A 23,251-nucleotide genomic window follows, 5' to 3' on the forward strand; every position below is an offset into this window, starting at 1 on the left:
TTCTTATTTATTGGACGTGTGAGATTGAAGCTGGCTCAAGTTCAAGGGCTGCACATATCGAAATCTCCCTTCAGTGCAAACTGAACTAATTTAAAAAAACAGAAAATAGCAGAAAGAAAGCTACAAGAAAAATACTAGTTTGAGACTCGTGCCAAAACATATAGTGTGAAGTCATCGTAAAAAATATCAATGTTCTAGAAAATTTACTGATTAATAAGTATAAACAAAATAAATTATTTCAAGAAGATTGTCATTTTGTTCAAAATTTACGTTAGAAATAACCATCTTTGTTAAAGTCTGTGTTACTAAAACATGATAACGACGTATATTTTCGTATACTTTTTTAGTACATTTATGGATAACTTTGATAGCTTTACATTTATAGTATATTTTGTTATTAGAAGTAAAAGTGACAAAGCTAAACATTTATGCTAAACATTTATTTTGTCGAATGTAGTCAAAAAAAATTCAGCTGAGCCACATAAACTCACTTTTACTCCGAATAACAAATACTATTTTATCCGCAAATGTATTCAGATCAAGGGTACGAAACAACACTATAATTAGAAAGTAAATAAACAAAATAATAATCGAGACACATTGTAAGTGGTGAAATCATAACAACGCTTATAAACAAACAACACGCGTCAACATCAGAATTTGTGATAAGATTTTGTGATTTGTGATAAGAAAGTCTTTATTAAAATAACTAATGCATGATTAGTGCAGTTAGTGGTGCAAAATGTCAAATGCTGATAATTTACAATGTACTTCTCCAGAAACTTCTGAAGAAGCAAAAGAGAAAAGAAAAAAACAATATTGTAAATGTCAATAATGTCATAGTAAAAGTAAAAACGCTTAAGCGCAAAAATAATTTTTTTTATCCATGGATAAAAAGTAAAACTTTTACTTGTAGCATTTAGTCATAAAAGTGATCAAACGACCAGTTTCTCTTATACGTTGATCCCGTCGTTAGAAAACATTTTTACTAGGACTTCTTTCAGGATATCGTTCAGCATAAGTCGCCGCGGCGACTCAAAAGCTTCCATCAAATTCTCTCTCTTAAAGAAACATTTTAATTGAATTGAATTGGTAGAACCGATAATAGAAAATTTGACATTTACATAATACATCAGTAAAATAGAGTATGTCCCCGCATTCAGATTACAAGAGAAAAATAAATTTTATCTTTGGTTTTACGCCAAAACCTCTAAGGAAAAACTTCTTTGCTTAACCTGAAACGAGCAAACCCGTAATTAGAACTTTGTTATTCTGACTCAGTGGAAAAAAAGCTCATTTTTCTCTTAATTCTTGTAATTTTTTTCTATATGTTTTCCAAGTTCCATTACATTGGCGGTTTAATTTTTTTGAGAACGATGTCACTTTGACAATTAATTAATTGAATAATGATTATTCCTGTTAAAAAAATGACTTTTGTTATCTTAAAGCTGTTATTTAGAGTCGCTTTTTGTTTTTCACAAAAATTTTTGTTATGTTAGCGTAAACTCAGTTGTCAAAGTGACATCGTTATCCAAAAAAAATAAAACCGCCAATGTGGTGGAATTTAAAACGCAGACAAAAATTATTATAATTTCAAAATCAATAGAAAAATGAACTTTTCTTTCCAATGAATCAAAATAAAGCAATTTTAATTTCAGATCTGCTCGTTTCAGGAGAAGCAAAAATGTTTTTCCTAGAATTTTTGGCGTAAAATCAAAGATAGAATTATTTGTTTTTCCTCTTGTAAACACAATCCGGGGACATACTGTATATTAATTATCTCGTGTGTATCCATAGTTACAAAATATTTTTGAAGTGCCGTTACCGCTTGTATCTCTTCAAGAAAAGCTAACATTTGCCTCTATGCTTTTCCAAGTTTTACAATCCTATTATTTTTAAAATTTCTGTTATTCTATCTTATTCTATACTTTCTATAAATTTCTGTTATTCTATACTTATTTTAACGTTTCTTATTAATAAAACACAAAAATGCCTTTTGCAAAAAGTGAATGTAAAAGTTCCATCCTTAAACAGCTGTATCAACCTTAAAAAGTTAGTATCTACAAAATTTTTGTTTGCATTTTAAAAACGTAACTAAAACACTACCCGAGCGATAGTGGTGGTCTTGGTCTTTTTGAATCACACTGTATGGTTTTCCAGTAGACATTTTCAGTTTAGAAATAACAAAAAACCTAAAATGAAATAAAACCTCCAAATTTGTTTTGTACATTTATTTCGAAAATCTATTTTATGTATTCATTGTATACAAAATTTTTCTATGACCCCAGAATAATTCATCAATTTTAAATGAAAAAATGTGTGATAATGCAAATGTCTTACTTTATAATTGTATTAGAATTAAAATATATTCGATTACGCAACCCGTAAGTTACTTGTAAGATGTAGAAAATAACCATTTTCTGATCTTATACAACTTTACAAAACTGCCAAGTAAGTATCATTGCAAGATTGATATGTGTATCATATCTCTGGCTTTTGAAATGGCCGCCACGTCAAACACACCAGGTGTGCCCATTGCGAAATACTCGCTGTGGATATTAATGAAAATGCCTAAAAGCATCTGCTGCAATTCATTTTTTGAACGGGTAATAAATTCAAGCGAGTTACATTAACCAAAAAAAAAAAAAAATCAGATTTGTTGAAACGATGAATAAATGCAGTTATGCAACGAGTAATTAGTAATTACCACAATCACACCTTCGAGCATTTGTTACATAACCGAGCTTTGCATAATAAACATGCCGACTCAACGGTTAAATTAATGAAATTTTGGCAAACGCTTAATAACATTAGAGGTTTCTGTGTTATTAACATATTAATTATCACCGTCTTCGCAAATGATAAGTATGTAATGCCGCGTGCATTTGAAAAATGAAATTTTACAGTATTAGATTACATTAAAAATACGAAATGGTTAGAACTGATGCCAAAAACTACAAATAAATGAGGATTCGCGAAGCGAATTATATCTTCTTGATAAAAACCTAAAAACCTCTTTATCATGCGGAAAGTCTTCAAAAGAAAAGAATTTCGAATTTTATTATTCAGATATGTGTATTGATCATTCCAGCACGAAATCCTTTCCACACTGACTGAATTCAAAAATATCAGACATTATTTGCCCATTCTCACACGTCGAAGCTTTCAAATAAAATTTCATTCGTTTAATTGAATTTCAAAAGAATTGGAAAATAAAAAAAGTCGGTGATGTATGTACAACACAGAAGTAAACTAGGCCAAGTTTATAAATCGACTCAGCGAAAACCTGAGACGACTACAAATGAGATTATTTTTTTCAAGACCTAAAATAAAATTACCATTTTATCGGAAAATGATATCGACAATGTAATAAAAATGTAAAAACTCCGGCCTACCACATGACGTATAGCCTCAAATCCGTCTTCCTTTGTTCCGTTCTTTTGCGATTAGTCCCTCTCGATGGCCAGTTTTGATTTAAAACTCCCATTCCTGTACACAGCCTTTGTTAAATGTGAGGTTAGAACAGGTGGTTACGACTTCCAACGACTCTACTTTATTTTCGCTTGATTTATTACGAAAAGCGAGAAAATCACGAGCACGAGAATTATCTTTTATTTTCTCTCGACGCTTTTGTTTCAATTCACAATAGAGTGACTTTGCGAAAAGTGCAAAAAATAAAGAAAACATGAGCGTTAGCTGTTTGACACTTCTGCGGTAAAATTACGCAAGAGCAAATACAAAAACGTGAGAGAATTCAAAGGAACTTTAAACCGAGAGCTTGAGTGCACGCAATTTTGGTGGATGCGCCGGGCGAAATTTTAATTTTTCAATTTTCAACTAATCCACTCTCGATTTATTACCAATTTTAAGTTAAGTTATTAAATTTTAAATTTAATACAAGAACCTGTAAAATAATTTCCACAAAACGCGAGTCTCCACAAAACATACCGTGAAAAATGGTGAGATAGATTAAAGGCAAAAACAATCAAAATTGCTACAGAAAGATATTATTCTCCATCATTACTGCAGCTTGATTCTTATAGTGATTAATGGGTCAACTTCGAAAACACCGATAATCGATTATATTTCATCTCGTATCAAAAAACAAAGTAATAAATGGATCATCATTTTGCAATATTAAAATCCCCGCGATAAAATCAATAATCAAAAGATGAAATATTGCGATGACGTAGAGAATTTAATTAAGAATGGAAAGTTAAGTGAAAATTTATTATTCAACGTGCAACGATATTTGAATTTTAATTCGCCACAAATTTTAAAACAAAGTTTTTTCCATTCATAAAGCTATTCCTGGTCCGTTGTGAATCAATCTGAAACACAACTTTTATAGCTCACTAGACTATAAAAGCAATTTCATCACACGTAGTATAAAACACCAAAATTAGACGACATTGAACTCTTTTTGAATGACAGAGTTGCTCACAATTGCGAAGACCTAAAAGTTCAGAAGATTAAAATGTAAATAGTCAAGCCTTTGTACGGCTTTACATAAAATCCATGAAATTTGGATTAAAGTTTTCCAATTAAGACACACAAAAGGAATAGTTTGAAGATTTATGAATCTGCCACAGGGAAACTTTCGAGAAATGATGCACACAGAAAAATCCTTCATTACTGTCACAAATTCCTCTATTAAAAGTTTGAACAGTTAATAAAGTCTTCGATCAATCATGAATGGTTCGTGATAAAAATAGTAATGTCAAACAAGCCGGAATATCCGTTTAGTTTATTACCGTCATAAGCAATAAATTAGAAACATCTATTAAAATACACAATTGATTATAATAACCTCGCCCGATTTCAGTTAAAATTAATTTCGTCGATCATTTATCAAGAATTATGGTAATCTCAACCCTTGTAAAGGAAAGATCAGTCATGGTTTATTGATATTGGAAATCAATGAAATCGACAAAGACGTAATGAATTCGCGTGATGGATTTATCGCTGCGATTTCCTGAATCGTATGGTCAACAGCAAATATGTTTCGCCAACAACGGAGTCAGATTCAAGATCTGAACAAATCCTAGTAAATTTGTCATATCGCCCTAGTTTCATTCGGCGAATTAAAAGCTGTGGAAAGCTTTTACGTACAAAATAACACATTAATCCTACGCTAAACAAATAAAAATTCTAAATGCGTGGATAAATGAATGAATCGGTCACTAATGATTTTATTTTCAAGATAATTGAGTAACCATGTAGGTATAAAATCATTGGGTGCTTTACTCGTACCCTTAATTAAAGTTTTATTCAAATATGCAAAATGCATCTACCTACACACCTATTTACTATTCACTGAACCTCACTGAAAAAAATATCAAATTTGATAAGCAACTCCCAACAATAATAAAGTTGGCAAGTTGTTATCCGTGAGTAAACTCTCAACAGTGCTTGTTGTTGAATAGTTGCAGGTCTTCTTTTTACATAATAAAAATTAAAACTTTGTTATGAAAGTGCTTATTACATGTAAATATTTCTAAACAGAAATTTTCTTGTGTTAATGAAATATCTTCTTTATAGCTCACAGAAAAACAAGTAGGTACTGTTTTATTCGCTTGTCTTGGAAAAGAACAATTGCCAAGTGTTCAAAGCTACTTTGTGTGTAGTGCATGATTTTTGTTAGACAATAACAACAAAAATATTTCAAAAACTTCCTTATCTATTTACAGCATAAGTAATATAACATTTAATATTCCAGCTCTCAAACAAAGGTAGGTACATAATTATGTTTGTATGTGTGTAGATAGATAACAGCCTGTTTGCTCACATTACACTCTAAAAACACAAAATTTATGATTCAGATAAACAAAAACGCCACCAACAGATGGTGTGCAACGGCCTGAAAAACATAACCAGAAACGGGGATCTTGTTCAAAAATTGTCTGACTTAACAAATTGTATAGTTTACATGTAGTTAATTTTTATATAAATTTTAACTCTTGCTAAAGTCTCACGCTGTGTAATAATACTTTTAGACACAATATTTATAATGTCCTATTTTATTTTTTGCAAACATAAAAACACAGTTTGACAAATACACAACGATTTTGTCAATCGAGTAACCAACAGTTCATGTCCTAGTTAGTAGTCCTTTTGAAAGTTCTTCATAAACCTCAAAGGAAAACATAAAATTTTCCTTAGTTAGTCTTACTTATTTCATTCAATATACTCGTACTTCTAATTTAGAAATAAACAATACACATGGTTATTACTACTGTTTATTGTTAGAAATAAAACCTGACAAACATTTTTGTTTCTAGCGTTTTTCTTTCGACAACAAGTGAGTGTTACACATAAAGTAAGTGACGGTTTTCCTGCAAATTTTTTGTAAAATTTTAAAAAACTAAACGTATAAAAATAAAAAATTAATTAGCAGTCAATAGTATATTATGTTATTAGGAGTAAAAGTGATTGTTTGTGGTGAATATAAACTCACTTTTTATCCGCTATTACTATTTTGTACTATATTTTATTACTATTTTATCCGCAAACGATTCAGATAGAGAGAAAAGAAAAACACACTAATTATCAAGTAAATCACTAAAATAATCAGGACGCTTTTCATAACAAACATCACGCGTCAGTTTCGGAATTTGTATTGAGATTTTCGCAACTGTTGACTGATTTAACTAGTGAATAACTAGTGTAGTTTATAGTGCAAAATATCGAATGCTGAAAATCTGCACTACCTACCTCTCCAGAAAATGCTGAAGCAGCGAAAGAAACAATATTGGTAAATGTCAAGTAAAAGTGAAAAACGCTTAGGCGAAAATACAATGTTTTCACCCCATGTCTGAAAGATAAAACTTAATTTTTCTGACGTTTGCGTATAAAATAATATTTTGAACAAAATTTAAAAGTTTTGATCACTTGCGTTCTATTTAAAATTAAATACTACATTTATTTTTTCTATGCCTCTCGTATGCATCGCTGGAATAAACATCGTTAACCCCCCGAATCAAAATGCCCTCGGCTCCCTTTGGGTCGCCTCTGGCATTACCTACATTTTAGAGATTAAAATAATTACTTACCCCCTTAATAAATTAATTAATAACATGAGCGTTGAACAACACTTTTTTCCAATTCCTTAGTAATATTTTTGTAACTACATAATATTTTATAAAATTTGATAAAAATTTCTGACAGAAATGAACAAAAATACAAGTTGCAAAATGTTTATTTACTTTATTGAAGTATTTGGGAATTAAATAAGTATAAACTATCTGAAAAGTACAAGTATTTTATATCGAAAAAGTTGTTATGCGTGATGCTTATTAGACAATCCAAGTCTCCTGTTTTCAGTAAAATATTAGTGCCTACCTATTTCTTAATATTTCAAAAAGCGTTCAATAAATAACTGAATAACCAACGTCAAATAATTGTAAATATTGTCCAAAAAACTGTACTTTTGCGAATATCAATATAAAGCCTTTTGAAAAAACTTTTAAAAATACATAGGTACCTACTTGATGCAGAATCTCATTTTAATAAACAATGTAAAAAAAAATCACTGCTTTTCTTTGATATTTTCTAAAATTTTTTAACATAATACCTAATTTTAATTTTTTTTGACTTTTATGTGTTTTTGAATTTGCTTAACTGTCCAATAAATGTAAGGTTTACTTTTTCATTACTGATACAGATTAGAAATCATGATTATTCCAACTCGTTCGCGAATATTACAATTTAGTTTTTTTTACAAATCAATAAAGAAACTCCTTTCGCCGAATGTCAGCAGCAATTTCGACTTATCAACTTTTCAATCTGAATCCTGCAGAACGGTTAACGCCACAATTTCCACACAATAAAAGTCTGCCATAAAGCCCATTTACGATCTTCGAGGCCTTATAAAGCTAACTTATTGATTAGAAATGGGCCACTCAAATTGGACGACGGTCCCGTCTTGAATGAATATCAATTTATTCAAAGTGCAAATAGAGCAACTTTTTTATCAAAGAGAAAATCTTAAAGACTAGAAGACTGATCATTATATTCGAATAAAATCGCGCAGCTGTACCTGACTACTAGTAAGGCCCCTTAAGAGCACTTTGAATTTTGCCCCGTTTTTCAAGGTAACTTTTTAATAAAGTTACATTTTTAAGAAATTTAACGTTTTTCCAAAGGTACCCTTTCAACAAAAATCAACATTTAAAAGAAAATACCCCGTTTTTCCAAAAATGAATTTGATATGGCTCATTATTCCTCGTGAATCACCTTGTATTTAATTACATTTACTTTGTTGTCTTTAAAAGTTTGTCTTTTATATATCGATATTATAGTCTTTGTAAAATGCTTTGTAATATTGGTTGTCTATGCCTAGACTAATGACTAATCATAATCATAGTAACATTGAAATTGACACGGTTTTTTTAAATGTACAGGGTGTTTCACGTAATTTTACAAGGCCTACGCCTGTGAGATGCAATCAATAATACATATTCCGATACGAACTCGATTACAAATTTTGAAAAATTGAATAATCTTCTCTAGTTTGTTCACCCCTTTCAAAAATTACAACGTTTTTAGTTAATTAGCGATTAAGATAGATAAACTAGAATCATATTCATGCCGTTTCTTGATAGAACAATTGATAATTGTTTCTGAAAAACTGCAGTTTATGACTATTAATGAATCAGTGATTAGTTTGACAACTACTATCATGGGTTTCCAAAAATTGAATAATAAAATGTGTATTTTTGGTATCTAGTGTTTTGTGACTTTTGTGTATCTGTGTGCGTACATTAGGCGCAAGCCTCGTAAAGTTGTGTGAAACACCCTGTATACATAGGGCTATGTACACTAATAAAAGAATGCCACTGTATATTATAATTATATGTGTTGCATTATTACAATTAATTCCCATCACAGCTTCGGTACAATTTTACACTTTACTTGTTACAACGCTCAATTTTTAATTTCTCGCTTTTTCAAGAAGAGAAAGTATTGTTATCGTCCAAATTTTCGAAATCAAGATATTGACAGATTTAGGCTCTACATGACTCAGGGATAACAAAATAATTATTTATGTAGAATAGTTTGAGTGTAAATCGGATGCATTATTTCACCGAGTGGTTTTCTAAACCACGAGTGTAACGAGTGGTTTATTATCCACGAGGTGGAATAAAGCGACCGATTTACACCCAAACCAGTTGAATACAACATTCTATTCTTCGAATTAGACCCGAGTGTAAATCCGACACACGCGTGGGGAAATCCTTTAGCACCTTTTAGTTTCTCGACGCTTTTTTTTCGCTTCGTTCATGAGAACATATCCGAATTTGCTGGGCGAAATTGTATTCATATTTAACAGAAAAACAGTGTAAACTCCTTAAAATTTTAAGTTAAAAACAGTACTTTGAAAAACAGTGTGCTGTAGGGGGCTTAACAGTAAAAAAGTCTCTAACCAGGGCAAAATTTCTAATAAACTAATAAGTGTTTTTAAAAGGAAAAGTTGTTTGAACGAAACCCTGTTCATTTTTGGAAAAAACGGGATATTTTCCTTAAAATGTTGACTTTTTTTAAAAGGGTACAATGACGAGCATAAGATTTTGGTGGGTAATGTAATTTGGAAACTTCATCTTTTTGCCAAAAAAAGTGGTTTCCCTGTGTAATTTTGACAAGAGGGTATATTAGGGAATTACTAAAATTTACTACTAAAATTTAATGCTCGCCATTGTACCTTTAGAAAAATGGTAATTTCTTAAAAATTCAACTTTATTAAAAAGTTACCTTGAAAAACAGGGCAAAATGATTAAAAAATCAAAGTGTTCTGAAAGGGCCTTACTAGTAGTTACCTGTCATCACGTCAATTTGCAGTGACGTCAAGACGTCAATTCCAATGTCAATTATCAATTAATAAGGAATCAGTCGTTAAATAACGAGGACATTGTTTTGATTCAAACGCGATGGGTTTATTTTGTCTTTCAATTATTTAAGGAACGTTTAATAATAAATAAAGCACGCTTGCGTATAAACAATCACATGTTTCAAATAAACAAAACACATAACCTCAAACAGCTTTATCTCAAAAAATTCAAGCTATTTTATGCATAGCGGTCATCTAATACCTATACACAATGCTATAAATAAACAGCAACAAAGTTTTCATTCATAACAATATTGAATTATAACTGCTAGCACGATTATTGAGAGCTGTCAAAGTGCACACCCATGTCGATAGACACATTTTCTAAACCTTTATAAAATATATAAAGCAATAACTAAAGCTTACGTAACAGAAAGCAGCTAACACAAAATTACCTGTTTAATAAGAGGAAGAAGGGTTTGTTCTATACTACGTGTTTTAATTTCTAAACAATCAAAATTTGTTGTACCTACTGCTGCCATTTTCTACACTACTGTTTGTCTTTGTCGGAGACATAAGTTTCACCAATAGTCTGTCTCCCTCAGTCATAATGCATAGTCGGCTTCGGAAAATAATGTCATCTCTGATCAGCTGATTGCTCGGATAGTTGGCATTCTGCTAATACCGCCCTCTCTTAATTGGGTGCTAAACCTTCCAAATTCTTATGGCCACTTTAAAGAATTCTCCATAATTAACTAGATTTTACAAAATGAAAATAAAACAATATAATAAAAAAATGTATTTATTTCAACAAAAAATTAATCAAATATTCCAAATTAAAATTCATTAAATCCTGCTTAAAAGTTCATTATAGTCTACACCGTCGTGCCTTTCACATCCAAAAATAAAACAGTACGCTCTGTGCAATTTTCGTCTTCTAAAAACAGCCACTTTGTCTTTATCTCTTTCCAACTTGAGCTGTTTCAAATTATTCAGATGGAATCTTCCATCGTGGAAGCAAAAGATACCAAAAAGCACCATGTTAAGCAATTGGTAATATTCCGCTTGTGCTCGAGAACCTCGTGGAACCTGCCTTCTCTTCAACTCCATTACATTTCTGCTTAAATTAAACGATAATTTGGTCAATCTTGCCAATTCCCTAGTGACAAATTGTCGCAATGTTCTCCCCGACGAAGAGAAAAACATGTTATTGCAATGAGCTTTCTTGTCATTAGGAGTCGCTAAATCCTGCTGTGCTGGTTCAGGTCTAGAAACCCCCATGTTAACTGGGGGTTGTGTATCAAAACTGATATAATTCGGTAAATTGTCACAAAAGCTCGTGTATACATTGGAATACTGCGGACATTCTTGCATATAATTTCCTTGCGCACACTGATTAGTGTAGAAATTTTGTTGGTTGGCCACAAACACCCCATTTTGAATAAACGCATTGGCAAACTGGTCATAATTACAGTTATAATTATATCTCTGGTTGACTCCTTGGATTACATAATTCTGAGGTTGGTTTGGTAGAAAGTTGCTTCGAGGATTTGTAAATCGGGGTTCTGGCTGCTGTGACTCCTCCTGTGACACTCTTTCTTGTCCATATACATCTGTATAACCTTTAATAAACGGATCCGTCGGTGGATACATCGACTTGTAAAACCCACACATATGTTCTAAGTGACCTGGTTGAGCACACCCGGAACACCACAAATCTTTCTTTTGTTTTAAAGCAGGTCCAGAGTACGTTTTTAACGGACCCTCAGTGGTCTAAACACAACTTCAGTTAAACGTATGCAACTTTCCCAAGATTTACTTACCGTCAGATGGTAGCGTCGCCATAGATCTGGACAAGTTTCAACTGCGTGACCTGTCATAGAACACAATTGGCATTGAAAATTTCGTAACTTGAAACACGAGCTACAATAAGCTGTAGCATACAGACTTCGCCTGCCACACTAAAAATCGTGTTTAGTCTGCGGTCCGCTCCGACGTTTGTCACTTACCTGAGTACACAACTTGTTAGGACATCTAGGTTCGTAATGGCCGCCTTGTCCACACAACTTGCATTTGGGTTCTGGCTTATTTGGACATCTGAGTGCTATGTGACCCAATTCCTTGCATTTATTGCACCTTCTACCTGTAGAAGATCTCGCTAAAGGCCACCTATCACTGTCTAATATCGTCCAAAGTTTAGGATCACCTACAATTTTAAATTTTTGTGATTATTAGGATAAAAAAACAATAATATAAGTTACTTGACATAACAACTTGAAGGTCTTTAACACTGTTACTTGCCAGATTTAATTTACTAGATTTGGAAGTAGACGGTGTACAATCATTTTCAACTGTCGTTTCACAATTTATTAATTGAATGTCTTGATGATCTGTAAGTGGAGATAGAACCGAATCAGAATCTGATGTCACAGTTTGGACATCGGTGGTATTGGTGAACGTTTCGTCAACAACAAGTAAACCTTCCAAAGCTGAGATATCTTCACTTTCGACGACTTTCGGCGATTTTAACTTTGCAGGCTCCTCGCTTATTTCTGGTTCTTCCTTAACTGTATTATTAAGTTGACTACAGTCAGGTTTCTTTCCAACCATAATTTTTTCCTCATCTTCTTTTTTACTACTTGTTTCTGTCATTTCCGTTACATCTTTTAAACTTGTAACTGGAGCTGATTCATCAGTTGCGTCAACACTTTCACAATCCTGCCTAGTTTGGGTAGTTGATTCAAGGTCTGGGGTCGCAGTTCGCAATTTCTTCTTGTTTTTAGATTTTTTCTTCAAGACATTATCACCTGCAACTTCCATCTGACTCGATTTTCTCTTCTTCTGAACTGACTCTGTACAATCAATACTAGAAACAGTTTCGTCTTTTTCACTCTTCTTTTTCTTATTTTTTTGTTTCTTCTTTTGTTTCCCTTTCAATAAAGACTCATCCGCCTCTGCATCTAGCAAATCATATTTACTGGTAATTTTCTTGTGTTTTTTCTTTGTCTGCATGGGCGACAATTCTGGCAAATTCTTAACTTTTTTGATTTTCTTTATCCTTGAGGCTTCAAAATCACTCTCCGAGCTACTATCAGACGAGTTAATGGTCCGTTTACTTTGATCATCCACTTTAGGAGTAGACGATGATTGGGCTAATGGAATATTTGTCCCCCTTTTCGTTGGAGTGATAAAATTACCAAAACTCTCCAAGTTACTCTCGGAAAAAATGTCGTCTTTTGGAAATTCAATTTCGTTAAAAACAACAGTTTTCATTAAGTTTACAGAATTGAGGTCTGTGGTGCTTGAACTGCTTTCAGTTTCGCACGTCTCATTACGATTTGCAGGTTTAACAAAGTCTCCACTTTTAAAATCAGATCCGTGCAAACTAAAGTTGAAATTTTTCTGATTTAATTCAATTCCATAACTGTTTACGAAATCATTTGAGGCTGAATCCGGCGTACTTAATAATTCTTTACGTTCGCGGTGGGCTTTTTTCGTTGGTGATTCAGAGACGTTTGAATCTGATGATGCAACTGACGCTGTTTCGTTACTTTTTTGCTGTAATTTTTTTTCAGGAGTCTGGCTTTCATCGTCAAGGTTTATTACCTCAACTGGCTTCTCCACAGGTTCAACAAATATTACATCTTCATTTGACGATCTATTTAATTCATTATTTTCAGTATTATTACTTGTGTTGTCATGATCATCGTCCTTTTTATTATCATCGTCTGAATCACATACCGATAAAACTGGCCAATTATCAGGTATTATTACACAGTTATCCTCCTCACTCTCACTATCAGACAATGTAATGACTTTCTCACATTTACTTGGTTCTTTATTTGGAGGTACAACGTCTGGTGTCTGTTTTATTGCTTCGCTCTGAGAATTAGCTAGTTTCTCTAGTTTTCTCTGCTTCTTTCTGTAATTTTTCCAACGCGCCTTATTTCGATTTTTTTTAGGAGTTACACAAACAATAGGGCTTTGAGGACTCAAAACAACTAATTGATTGATTGATATATTATCAGGCCTGTGGCGTCTTTTAAAACTTTTTGAATAAAAACCTGGATGAGACTGGTCACAATCACTGAAAGATGATGCTCTTGGATTTTGTTTTGGATGCATATTTTTCTGAAATTTTGTTCCAGGCGTCCAGCGACCGAAATAACGACCTTGATTTTTCATGTTTTCAGAGGTAAATGGCTCGACTGGAGCAGAAGGAAGAACTAAGTCGCTTTCTGAATCAACAGAGTGATAAACTTGACTATAAAGACGTGATTCAATATCTTCAAGGTCCAAGTCATTCTGTGAAGGATACGAATAGGTTGTGCAAATAGTTATAAATTTAACAATACCATGATTTTAGTTGTGAATCTACATTTTTAAAAGGAACACTACGAGAAAAAAATGTTTTAACTTGAACCAAAAATGGGAAACATTTGACAGCTAAACACACGTGGTTTTCATTACCAACCTTGCAGCAGAAATCTCACTAGTCAGATACGATTTTGAAAGTAAAAATGGAAAAACAACTCACCCAGTTTAAAATACATTTGTTCAGATAACATCTAAATTATCGTATTTAAATTTTAACACAGTATTGTACTCTTTAAATTATGAGATAAGATAACAATAAATTGTGTAATTTCTATTGGTAACGCAAAAAATTCTACTGACGAGTGACATTTTGTTGAGGAATTTTTGATTTTCCCCTAAATTGTTTTCTATTAATAATCAATTATCAAGAAGAATAAGTTTTTAACAAATAAAACGGCATTATTGCAACATGACCGTGACCGAATCATCGGAACATGACGGTGAGAAAGACGAAAACAGTGCCGAGGCCCCTAACGAAAACGACATAAACATTCTAACCTCCTACATCCAAGAAGTGGAAGAGAGGTTTGTCTCCAAACGAGAACTCCGAAGTGCAAACCAAAATGCTGCAAATGCGCGACCCAGCGAGTCGCATTTTAGTAAACTTGACTCCAGTCTCAAGAAGAACACAGCTTTTGTTAAAAAAATCAAAAACTTTACTGCTAACCAAGTGGACACTTACTTGAAAGACATGACTGGATTAAACTTATCCAAGTACATATCAGAGATTGCAGCTGCTATAGTCGATGCTAAATTGAAAATGACTGATGTGGCTGCAGCTGTAAAAATGTGCAGTGTTTTGCATCAGACTTATGCAGATTTCTCACAACACTTGTTTGAGAATTGGCAGAAAACATTGGCCTTTAAAGTGGGTGAAAAGATCCCAAATCCGAGTAAACTAAGGGTGGATCTAAGGTTTTATGCCGAGTTGGTTCAGGCTGGCGTGTTTAATAATAAAAATGCATTCACTTTGTTGGGAACTGTGATCACTACTTTGGTCAACATGGACAAAGATGAACATTACAATTGCTCAATCATTCTTAGTTTTTGCAAGCACTGTGGCGAGGATTACGCAGGTGATTTTTATTACTTTTACATCTGGTTCAATTGATTTTGTGCTAAAAAACTGTAAGCAAGTTTATTTTGAAACATGACGCGGACTGCATACTAAACATGAAATCGATGAAAGAAGTAACGATTCACAACGGAATTTTTGCGATAATTACAAACAAATTATGCACATTTACACTTTATAAATTATAGACACTAATGTTACTAGAATTTAACTTAATTCGAATTTTAAATTCAGGTTTGGTCCCTCGCAAGATGCGAGAATTGTCCGAAAAATTCGACATTCCTATTCCGAAGAGCACTTTCCTGCCTCCCGAAAAGCAGCAAAACGTCCGTTCTTTACTAAGGGATTACTACATTTCGCTCAGTAAGCATCTCGTAAAAGACCACCAAGAGATCCAAAACTTTGAGAAGCAAAACATGCGTATACTCCAAACTAAAGGTGAATTGAGTCAAGAGCGAAAGGACAAGCTCGAGTCGCTTCAAACATCTTACGATAAATTATTAGCTTCAACACAAAGTTTTGCCGAAATTTTAGACGAAGATATGCCAACTTTGAAAAACCAGACTATCATGAAAAATGATGAGGTGGGTTCAATAAAATAATTGAACAAAGAATTAGCATGAGATTTTTAGAGCATGATAGTGACAGGGGCGGGACCTGATTTGGATGAGGCCGCGTTGGCTAATATCGAAAATGTTTGGTGCGATATTGAGACGCAGAGGTTTTATTGTGAACTGCCGGAATTGCAAGCTTTTTTGCCGACTTCCTATATAAATAAACAAACGCCTCCACCAGAGGAGTCGGTAACTGAGGAGGTGCTAGATTCGGAAATACCAACTGAAGAGCTGGAAGATGACGGTAAGTAGAATCTATGTAAATTATAAAACTATAAAACTACTATTAGGACATTTGAATTCTGGCAGATTTACATTATTAAAAAAAACTCTAATCTTAGTTTTTTGTTCCCATTTTATTATATTTAGTTTTTAAAAGTAAAACACCTCGAAACATTTAAATACAGTATGTCCCCGGATTGAGTTTACAAGAGGAAAAATTTTTATGTTTGATTTTACGGCAAAACTGCAAAGGAAAAACATTTTTTGCTTTACCTAAAATCATCAAATCTGTAATTAAAACTTCATTATTCTAACTCAGAAAAGTTCATTTTTCTCCTGATTTTGGACTTTACGACTATTAAAAATTAAAAAAAAATTAACTCGAAAACTGTTAATTCTAGGTCAAAACAGTTTGCGTGGATAGATTTCCCGGATGATTTTACATCGTTCATCACTTTAAAAATCCAAGTAAGAGAGCTGTAAATGCTTAGAATAAATAAATTTCTCGGAAACTGCTCGTTTTTACAGGTCACATCCTGTTCTTGACGAAATTTTACGTTTAGAAAACAAGTTTTTGCTATCTAAAATTGCTCGACCAATTTTGCAATTCACACATCTTAAATACTGTTTTTTTTTTTAACTCGACTGACGAACATTGTGTAGAAAGCGTTATTTGGTATGTAGTCCGGTCAAAATAGACATTTCAAATAACAAAAATTCCGACAGAGCTAAATTTTGGTGGAGACCTTGGGTACACCATTAGAAATAAAGTGTCAAAAGTCCCCATCGATCCCATGTGTGCTAAAAAAGTTGTTCGGGGTCAAAGGTCAAAATTTGAGGTTTTTTAGATTTTTTTTCGAAAACGGTTTTATCAAAAAGTAGCCCAGACAAAAATTATATCTTAAAATTATCTACAAAAATGGTCCTTACACTTTTTTTCTAAGAATCACCATTCCTGAGATATCGCGATTCTAAAAGTTGAAGGAGTAACGTTCTACATGATATGCACATACAGAGTGCGCCAGAACTCGCGCCCCAAAGACAAATGCCATGTAGGGTAAGATACCAGGAACATGGAAACAATGTTAAAAAATTCTATCTATAAAAATATTAAAGTTATGAGAGTTTAAATTTTGCACTTTGACTAATTATTTCTGTTGGAAAAATAATTTTCCAAATTTTTTTGCTACAGGCTAGAAGCGGAAACAAGGAAGCTTTATCCTAAACTGTAATTCTGTTTAATGTTATTTGTGGCTTTTATTGACAAAATTTTTGTACCTTTAGTAAGTAATTATAAAAAAACATATACAAGATCATCAGTATCATTAAATAGACATAAAAAACTGTCAAATGTCAAAAAATAAATGTTCCTGGTATTTTATCTACTTGAAAATTTTCTTCTACTTCATTAAACTTATAAATATCTCGATTCCATTAGAATTAAAAAGAATTTATTTGGTAATACATACAGGTTGTTCAAAAAATCGCGCACATCCTTGAAAGGGAGTAATTGAGTAGTCCCCTAGAGTACTGAAAAAATGTTTTAAAAATTCTATCTGTCAAAAAATTTTGACATTTATTTTTTGATATTTGACATTTTTATGTCTATTTAATAATATTAATGACCTTGTATATGTTTTTTTATAATTATTTAGTAAAAGTACAAAAATTTTGTCAATAAAAGCCACAAAATAACATTAAACAGAGTTACAGTTTAGGATACAGCTTCCTTGTTTTCGCATCTAATAGCCTGTAACAAAAAAACTTGGAAAATTATTTTTCCAAGAGATATAAATAGAGTCAAAGTGCAAAATTTAAACTCTCATAACTTTGAAATTTTTATAGATAGAATTTTTTTTAATTTTTTATATGTTCCTGGTACCTTACCCTATATGGCATTTGTCTTTGAGGCGCGAGTTCTGGCGCACTCTGTATGTGCATACGATGTAGAACGTTACTCCTTCAACTTTTAGAATCGCGATATCTCAGGAATGGTGGTTCTTAGAAAAAAAGTATAAAGACCATTTTTGTAGATAATTTTTGTCTGGGCTACTTTTTTGATAAAACTTACCATTTTCAAAAAAAATCTAAAAAAACCTCAATTTTGACCTTTGACCCCGAATAACTTTTTTAGCACACATGGGATCGATGGGGACTTTTGACACTTTATTTCTAATGGTGTACCCAAGCTACAAGGTAGCTCTGTTGGAATTTTCGTTATTTGAAATGTCTATTTTAACCGGACTATGATCTTAAAATGTAAAAAAAAATTTACTTTTTACTTTAAAAAATTTGGTTTTTATATCAAACAATCTTTTTTTAAGTATTATTAAGATTGTTCTACTAGAAAATAAAAAATGCTATAAAAACCACTTCTGATCTTAGAAAAGGCCGAGGAGGCCTCCGTACCGGCCGAAGACGAGCCCGAAGACTCTGCCACGACAAACGCCAGCAATAAAATCCTCCTCGAGGCATTTTTCAACAACTTGCCTAATTGCGTAAATCGCGAAATGATCGACAATGCGGCCATCGATTTTCTCGTGACCCTCAACAGCAAACACAACCGCAAGAAGTTGGTCCGCGCTCTCTTCGGGGTTAATCGTACCCGCCTCGACCTTCTTCCTTTCTACGCCCGTTTCGTGGCCATCCTCCGTCCAGCCCTTCCCGAAGTGGGCAACGAACTGTGCCAAATGCTGCGACAAGACTTCAAATACCACGTTCGCAAGAAAGACCAAATTAACATCGAATCGAAAATAAAAGTCGTACGATTTATCGGCGAACTCGTCAAATTCAAGCTCTATTCAAAAATAGAAGCACTCTATTGTCTGAAAGTTTTGCTGTACGATTTCTCGCACCATCACATTGAAATGGCGTGCAATCTGTTGGAAGTTTGCGGCCGGTTTTTATATTGCAGTCCAGATTCGCATCAAAGGACGAGGGTGTATTTGGAACAAATGATGAGGAAAAAGGCCGTAATGGCGTTGGATTCGAGATATGTGACGCAAATTGAAAATGCCTATTATTACGTCAATCCGCCCGAAGTTACGATTACGAAGAAGGAGAGGCCGATTATGCACCAGTTTATCAGAAAATTGCTCTTTCAAGACTTGCAGAAGAATAATACTGATAAGATCATGAGGTTGATTAGGAAGCTGGACTGGAGCAGCCAGGATGTGTCGGCGTATGCAATAAAGTGTCTGAGTAGTGCTCACAACGTGAAATATTTCAATATCAGGTAGCGACGTATTTTTGATTTAACAAGTTTTTGGACCAGTATTAGAGTGTTCTTAAATTTAACTAACTTGTTAATTAATATGCTTGATTTTAATTATTTTATTTTTAATATAAGAGCTCCTCTTTGTATTTGTTACGAATCTTTGATCTTTTAATTATTAGACAAAAAGTTGAATCATTGAAATTTTAATAATTCGTCTTTTTAGGTGTCTTGCGAATTTACTTGCGGGCCTCGTAACCTACCAGGAAGAGGTTGGTACGCGAGTTGTAGACAGTGTTTTAGAAGACATTCGTTTAGGTATGGAAGTCAATCTTCCAAAATACAATCAAAGACGTGTAGCTCAAGTGAAATATCTTGGTGAATTGTATAATTACAGGATGGTCGAAAGCGCGGACATTTTTAAGGTTTGTTTAATTTTTTATTTTAAATAAAATTAAATGATTTTATCCAGGTTTTGTATTCTTTGATAACATTTGGAGTTTCAATGGACCCAAACGTACCATCGCCACTCGATCCACCAAATCACCTGTTCAGAATAAGACTGGCATGTGTTTTACTTGAAACCTGCGGTAATTTATTTGTCTGTTAATTCTTTTGAATTAATAAATTTTTCGTTTGTAGGTACTTATTTCAGCAGCGGTAGCAGTAAGAGAAGATTAGACTATTATTTAATATTTTTGCAATCTTATTATTGGTTCAAACGTGATTTGTGGAAAGATGCTTTTCCCCCAACATTGGAACACATTTTTAAAGATACTCTGACGACCTTGAGACCTAAAATTAAATTGTGTCAAAGTTACGAAGAAACACAGACTGAGCTAAATAATATTCGCGTCACTTTAGGCTTTGGTAAGATTTTTTTTATAAACTAGAATATAATTGAATTACGAGAAATTAATTAGATAAAATTACTGGAGACTCAAATGAAAATAAAGTCGAAGAAGACGGCCTGGAAACAATCGCTGAAACAGACACTGAAGAACAAGGCGAAGACGAAGTGTCGGAAGTAACGGCACCTATCACTGATGATACCGCTACTGAGGACGAAACGGTGGACCACACGCAAGGCTCCGACGATGAAGGTACTTTTCCTTTTAATTTTTCCAATTTTTGTGACTTTCTTTTAGGAGAACCGGATGGTAGCGAAGCTGAGCAAGAACAAGTGTCTGAATCATTAGCCATTCCTAGTGGCCCCCGCAAAGTTGAATGTCCCGAAGACGAAGAATTTTTAAACGCTTTGGATAAGATGGTTTCAGAGAATATCCAAGAGCGGATGCGCGAGCCGGTTAAAGCCGGAAACGTGGACATTTCAGTTCCGGTTGTCCTCAAATCAAACAAGAAGACTTACGAGCAGTTACAGGACGCACCAGAAACAGAATGCAATAAAATCGGATTCGTGTTAATGGTCCGTAAAGGGAATAAACAGCAATATAAAAATTTCGAGGCTGATATTAATTCTGAACTTGCTCAGAATCTGAGGGATCAAGAATTGGCTCAGAAAGAGGAGAAGGAAAGGGTGAAGCGTCTGACGTTGAATATTACAGAAAGGTTTGAAGAAGAGGATTATCAAGATATGATGCAGCAGCAAAATAGACCTGTGACCCAAAATTTGAATCGCGAACGTAAGAAATATCAGCATCCCAAAGGGGCACCTGACGCCGACTTGATCTTTGGTCCTAAAAGAGTTAGATAATGGAAGGAAATTGAGGATGAAATGGTTATGTAAGATGATGTTAATAAGGGTCAAAGAAGTTCAGAATGTTTTCAGAAATAGATAAATGAATGTTTCATTATTTAGTCTATCGGAATTGAGAATTGTGAAGAAGAAACAAGGAAATTTAGTTTTTATTTTCTTTTGTTTCGTTCTAACATTGTTATTAATTTGATTTTGTTGGAATAAAACACTTTTCACATTTTAGTGTTTTATTAAAAATTAATTAAAATTAAAGATACAAAACCTAATAACTATGCAAGCGATCAGTCTGCATCTTCAAAGTCCTCATCTTCATTACCATTTCTGTAGCTGTATTGGACGTCAACTGAATTGTTTTGTAGCCTTTCAGCCAAACTGTTCACGACTACAAACAAAATTAATTATGATTTGTTCAAAAGACAAGTGGTCATTACCAGCGTCCCCAATTTGTTCAGATTCAGCCTCTATATACATTTCTTCTTCAGCATCTGCAAATAAATTATCATCATCCTCATCTTCAACATCGGCAGGATCTGGATTTAATTCTTGGCACAATTTTATAGCCTCATAAATATTGGGTACATGTGTGGGGTTTTCAGGAACTAAAATCAGTTCCGAGAGATCTGGTTCTGACTCAACATCACTATCCTCATCATTTGCTGGCCTCTGGTCATTATTATCACCTACAAAATCACTCATAATAAACCAAAATGTGCGACTAAAAATCACAAACCAAACATATTTATGTGGGGATCGGTCAAAATATAAATACAATCCCTTTCACACACATTGGGGTCTTTAGACACCGCATGGAGTGAGACGTTGTAATATTCAATTGAAAAACCTGTAGTTCCGTCTTTTTGCCAACTGATTGTCCTGCAATTAAACACTTATGGAATGTTTTTCTTATTTCATTTAAAGACGCACCTTTCGCTCACAAACAAAGTCCCAGTCCCCAAGTCTCTTTTATCCAAAATTACGACTACATTGGGTTGTTCAAGTTTTACTGGAGATTCTGGTGGTTTAAATGTCGTAATTACAACCATTCTCACTTCACTTCCCTTCGAAAAACGTGTTTATCTTTCAAAAATTATAATCACAAGTTATAATGTGTTTGACATTCGACTTGGGGATTTTAATTTTTGATTGGCCATGCTGAAAAATGTGGGCCAATCAGGAGTGGATATTTTTAAATGGCTTAATTTGATTGGGACAAATATTTGTTGTCAAATTGAGGTTATGTGTGTGCGATTGTTGACACGATTGAAATGGATTCCCAAAAAATAACATTTTGTAATGAAATCTCGTTAATGATGTTTGGTTTCGGCGACAGTCACAAACCGAATCCCGAAACAGTGCGTTTGGTAGAAAGTATCGTTTTGAAGCAACTTCGCACGATTGTTCAAGAAGCCCTCAAGTACTCCGACGGTAAGAACCTCGAGGGCAAGGAATTAGTGTTCCTAATGCGTCACAATAAACACAAAATGCGGCGCTTTGTCCAGTATTTAAAAAACAAACAACTTAAACAACAACTCCAGTCTTTGAACTCCGGGGTCATTGAAATTGACAAAGACCCCATACCAAAGAACGAACTAATGAAATTTATCGAGGACATAGACGAGACAGGAGAATTTACGGATTTATCTGAAGTTGATGAAGTCAAACAGTCAAGGATGCTGAGAGCTGATAGAATATCACAAGCTCTAGATGAAAAGAGCTATTTGGAGTTTAACAAAGCGAGATCCACGTCGTTTTGTAGTAGAGATATTACAGCCAGAAATTCAGAAATATTGAAATTATGGATTGACCCAAAAAAAGAAATTAACTTTAAGCCTAATGCTATGGTAGTTTTGTCCTATTTGGCGTATCAAACCGTGGCTGAAATTACTGATTACGCATTGCTTGTTAGAATGGAGGGCAAGTGTGGGAGTGATCCCCTAAACCATTTGTATGGGAATTATTACACATCCACGATGTTCAACGGGGATTATAGGATGGGGGCTGGTGATAACAATAATCCAGACTATAGCAGGGTTTACAGTGGACAACCTCCGATTAGTGTCAATGAAATTAAAGAAGTCATGAGAAGAATTCATTGTCCACAAGCAGGGAAGTTGAATTTTGGGGGCAAACTGCCAGACACACATTTTCTATTTGCTCTCTAACACAATGTATTAAGATTATTTTTTATTAAACAATCAATATTTTA

General features: G+C 33.5%; 5 protein-coding genes across 8 annotated transcripts in view; 2 read left to right on the forward strand and 3 right to left on the reverse strand.

Annotated features, from left to right (window-relative positions):
• Positions 1–10,370, reverse strand: part of LOC123014088 (alpha-catulin) — a 41,295-nt gene extending 30,925 nt beyond the window's left edge. For all 4 annotated transcript variants that reach the window (XM_044412965.1, XM_044412969.1, XM_044412966.1 and 1 more), the window contains exon 1: positions 10,282–10,370. In XM_044412965.1, the coding sequence (XP_044268900.1) occupies positions 10,282–10,368 (87 nt within the window). In that variant the 5' untranslated portion in view covers positions 10,369–10,370. The remainder of the gene's footprint in view (positions 1–10,281) is intronic.
• A 240-nt stretch (positions 10,371–10,610) lies between these two features.
• On the reverse strand, positions 10,611–14,312 carry LOC123014074. Its single transcript, XM_044412948.1, has 5 exons — positions 14,182–14,312; positions 12,088–14,131; positions 11,836–12,032; positions 11,650–11,787; positions 10,611–11,599 (listed from the first exon to the last, which is right to left on the reverse strand). Exons 1-5 carry the CDS (start codon positions 14,182–14,184, stop codon positions 10,673–10,675), a joined length of 3,309 nt encoding a protein of 1,102 aa, XP_044268883.1. The 5' UTR covers positions 14,185–14,312; the 3' UTR covers positions 10,611–10,672.
• LOC123014073 (regulator of nonsense transcripts 2) lies at positions 13,625–21,262 on the forward strand. Its single transcript, XM_044412947.1, has 9 exons — positions 13,625–15,279; positions 15,513–15,862; positions 15,911–16,136; positions 18,500–19,349; positions 19,555–19,753; positions 19,801–19,918; positions 19,971–20,198; positions 20,252–20,431; positions 20,477–21,262. Exons 1-9 carry the CDS (start codon positions 14,613–14,615, stop codon positions 21,040–21,042), a joined length of 3,384 nt encoding a protein of 1,127 aa, XP_044268882.1. The 5' UTR covers positions 13,625–14,612; the 3' UTR covers positions 21,043–21,262.
• Positions 21,255–22,423, reverse strand: LOC123014076 (methylosome subunit pICln-like). The gene is made up of 4 exons (XM_044412950.1): positions 21,970–22,423; positions 21,776–21,918; positions 21,477–21,725; positions 21,255–21,427 (listed from the first exon to the last, which is right to left on the reverse strand). Exons 1-4 carry the CDS (start codon positions 22,086–22,088, stop codon positions 21,327–21,329), a joined length of 612 nt encoding a protein of 203 aa, XP_044268885.1. The 5' UTR covers positions 22,089–22,423; the 3' UTR covers positions 21,255–21,326.
• Positions 22,240–23,247, forward strand: LOC123014075 (transcription initiation protein SPT3 homolog). Its single transcript, XM_044412949.1, has one exon. It carries the CDS (start codon positions 22,311–22,313, stop codon positions 23,205–23,207), a length of 897 nt encoding a protein of 298 aa, XP_044268884.1. The 5' UTR covers positions 22,240–22,310; the 3' UTR covers positions 23,208–23,247.
• Positions 23,248–23,251: the final 4 nt, after the last annotated feature.

The sequence above is a fragment of the Tribolium madens genome, unplaced genomic scaffold (assembly GCF_015345945.1).
Source record: "Tribolium madens isolate multiple individuals breed KSU strain unplaced genomic scaffold, Tmad_KSU_1.1 Scaffold_97;HRSCAF=244;Tcas5.2_LG3a, whole genome shotgun sequence".
Taxonomy (NCBI): Eukaryota; Metazoa; Arthropoda; class Insecta; order Coleoptera; family Tenebrionidae; genus Tribolium; species Tribolium madens.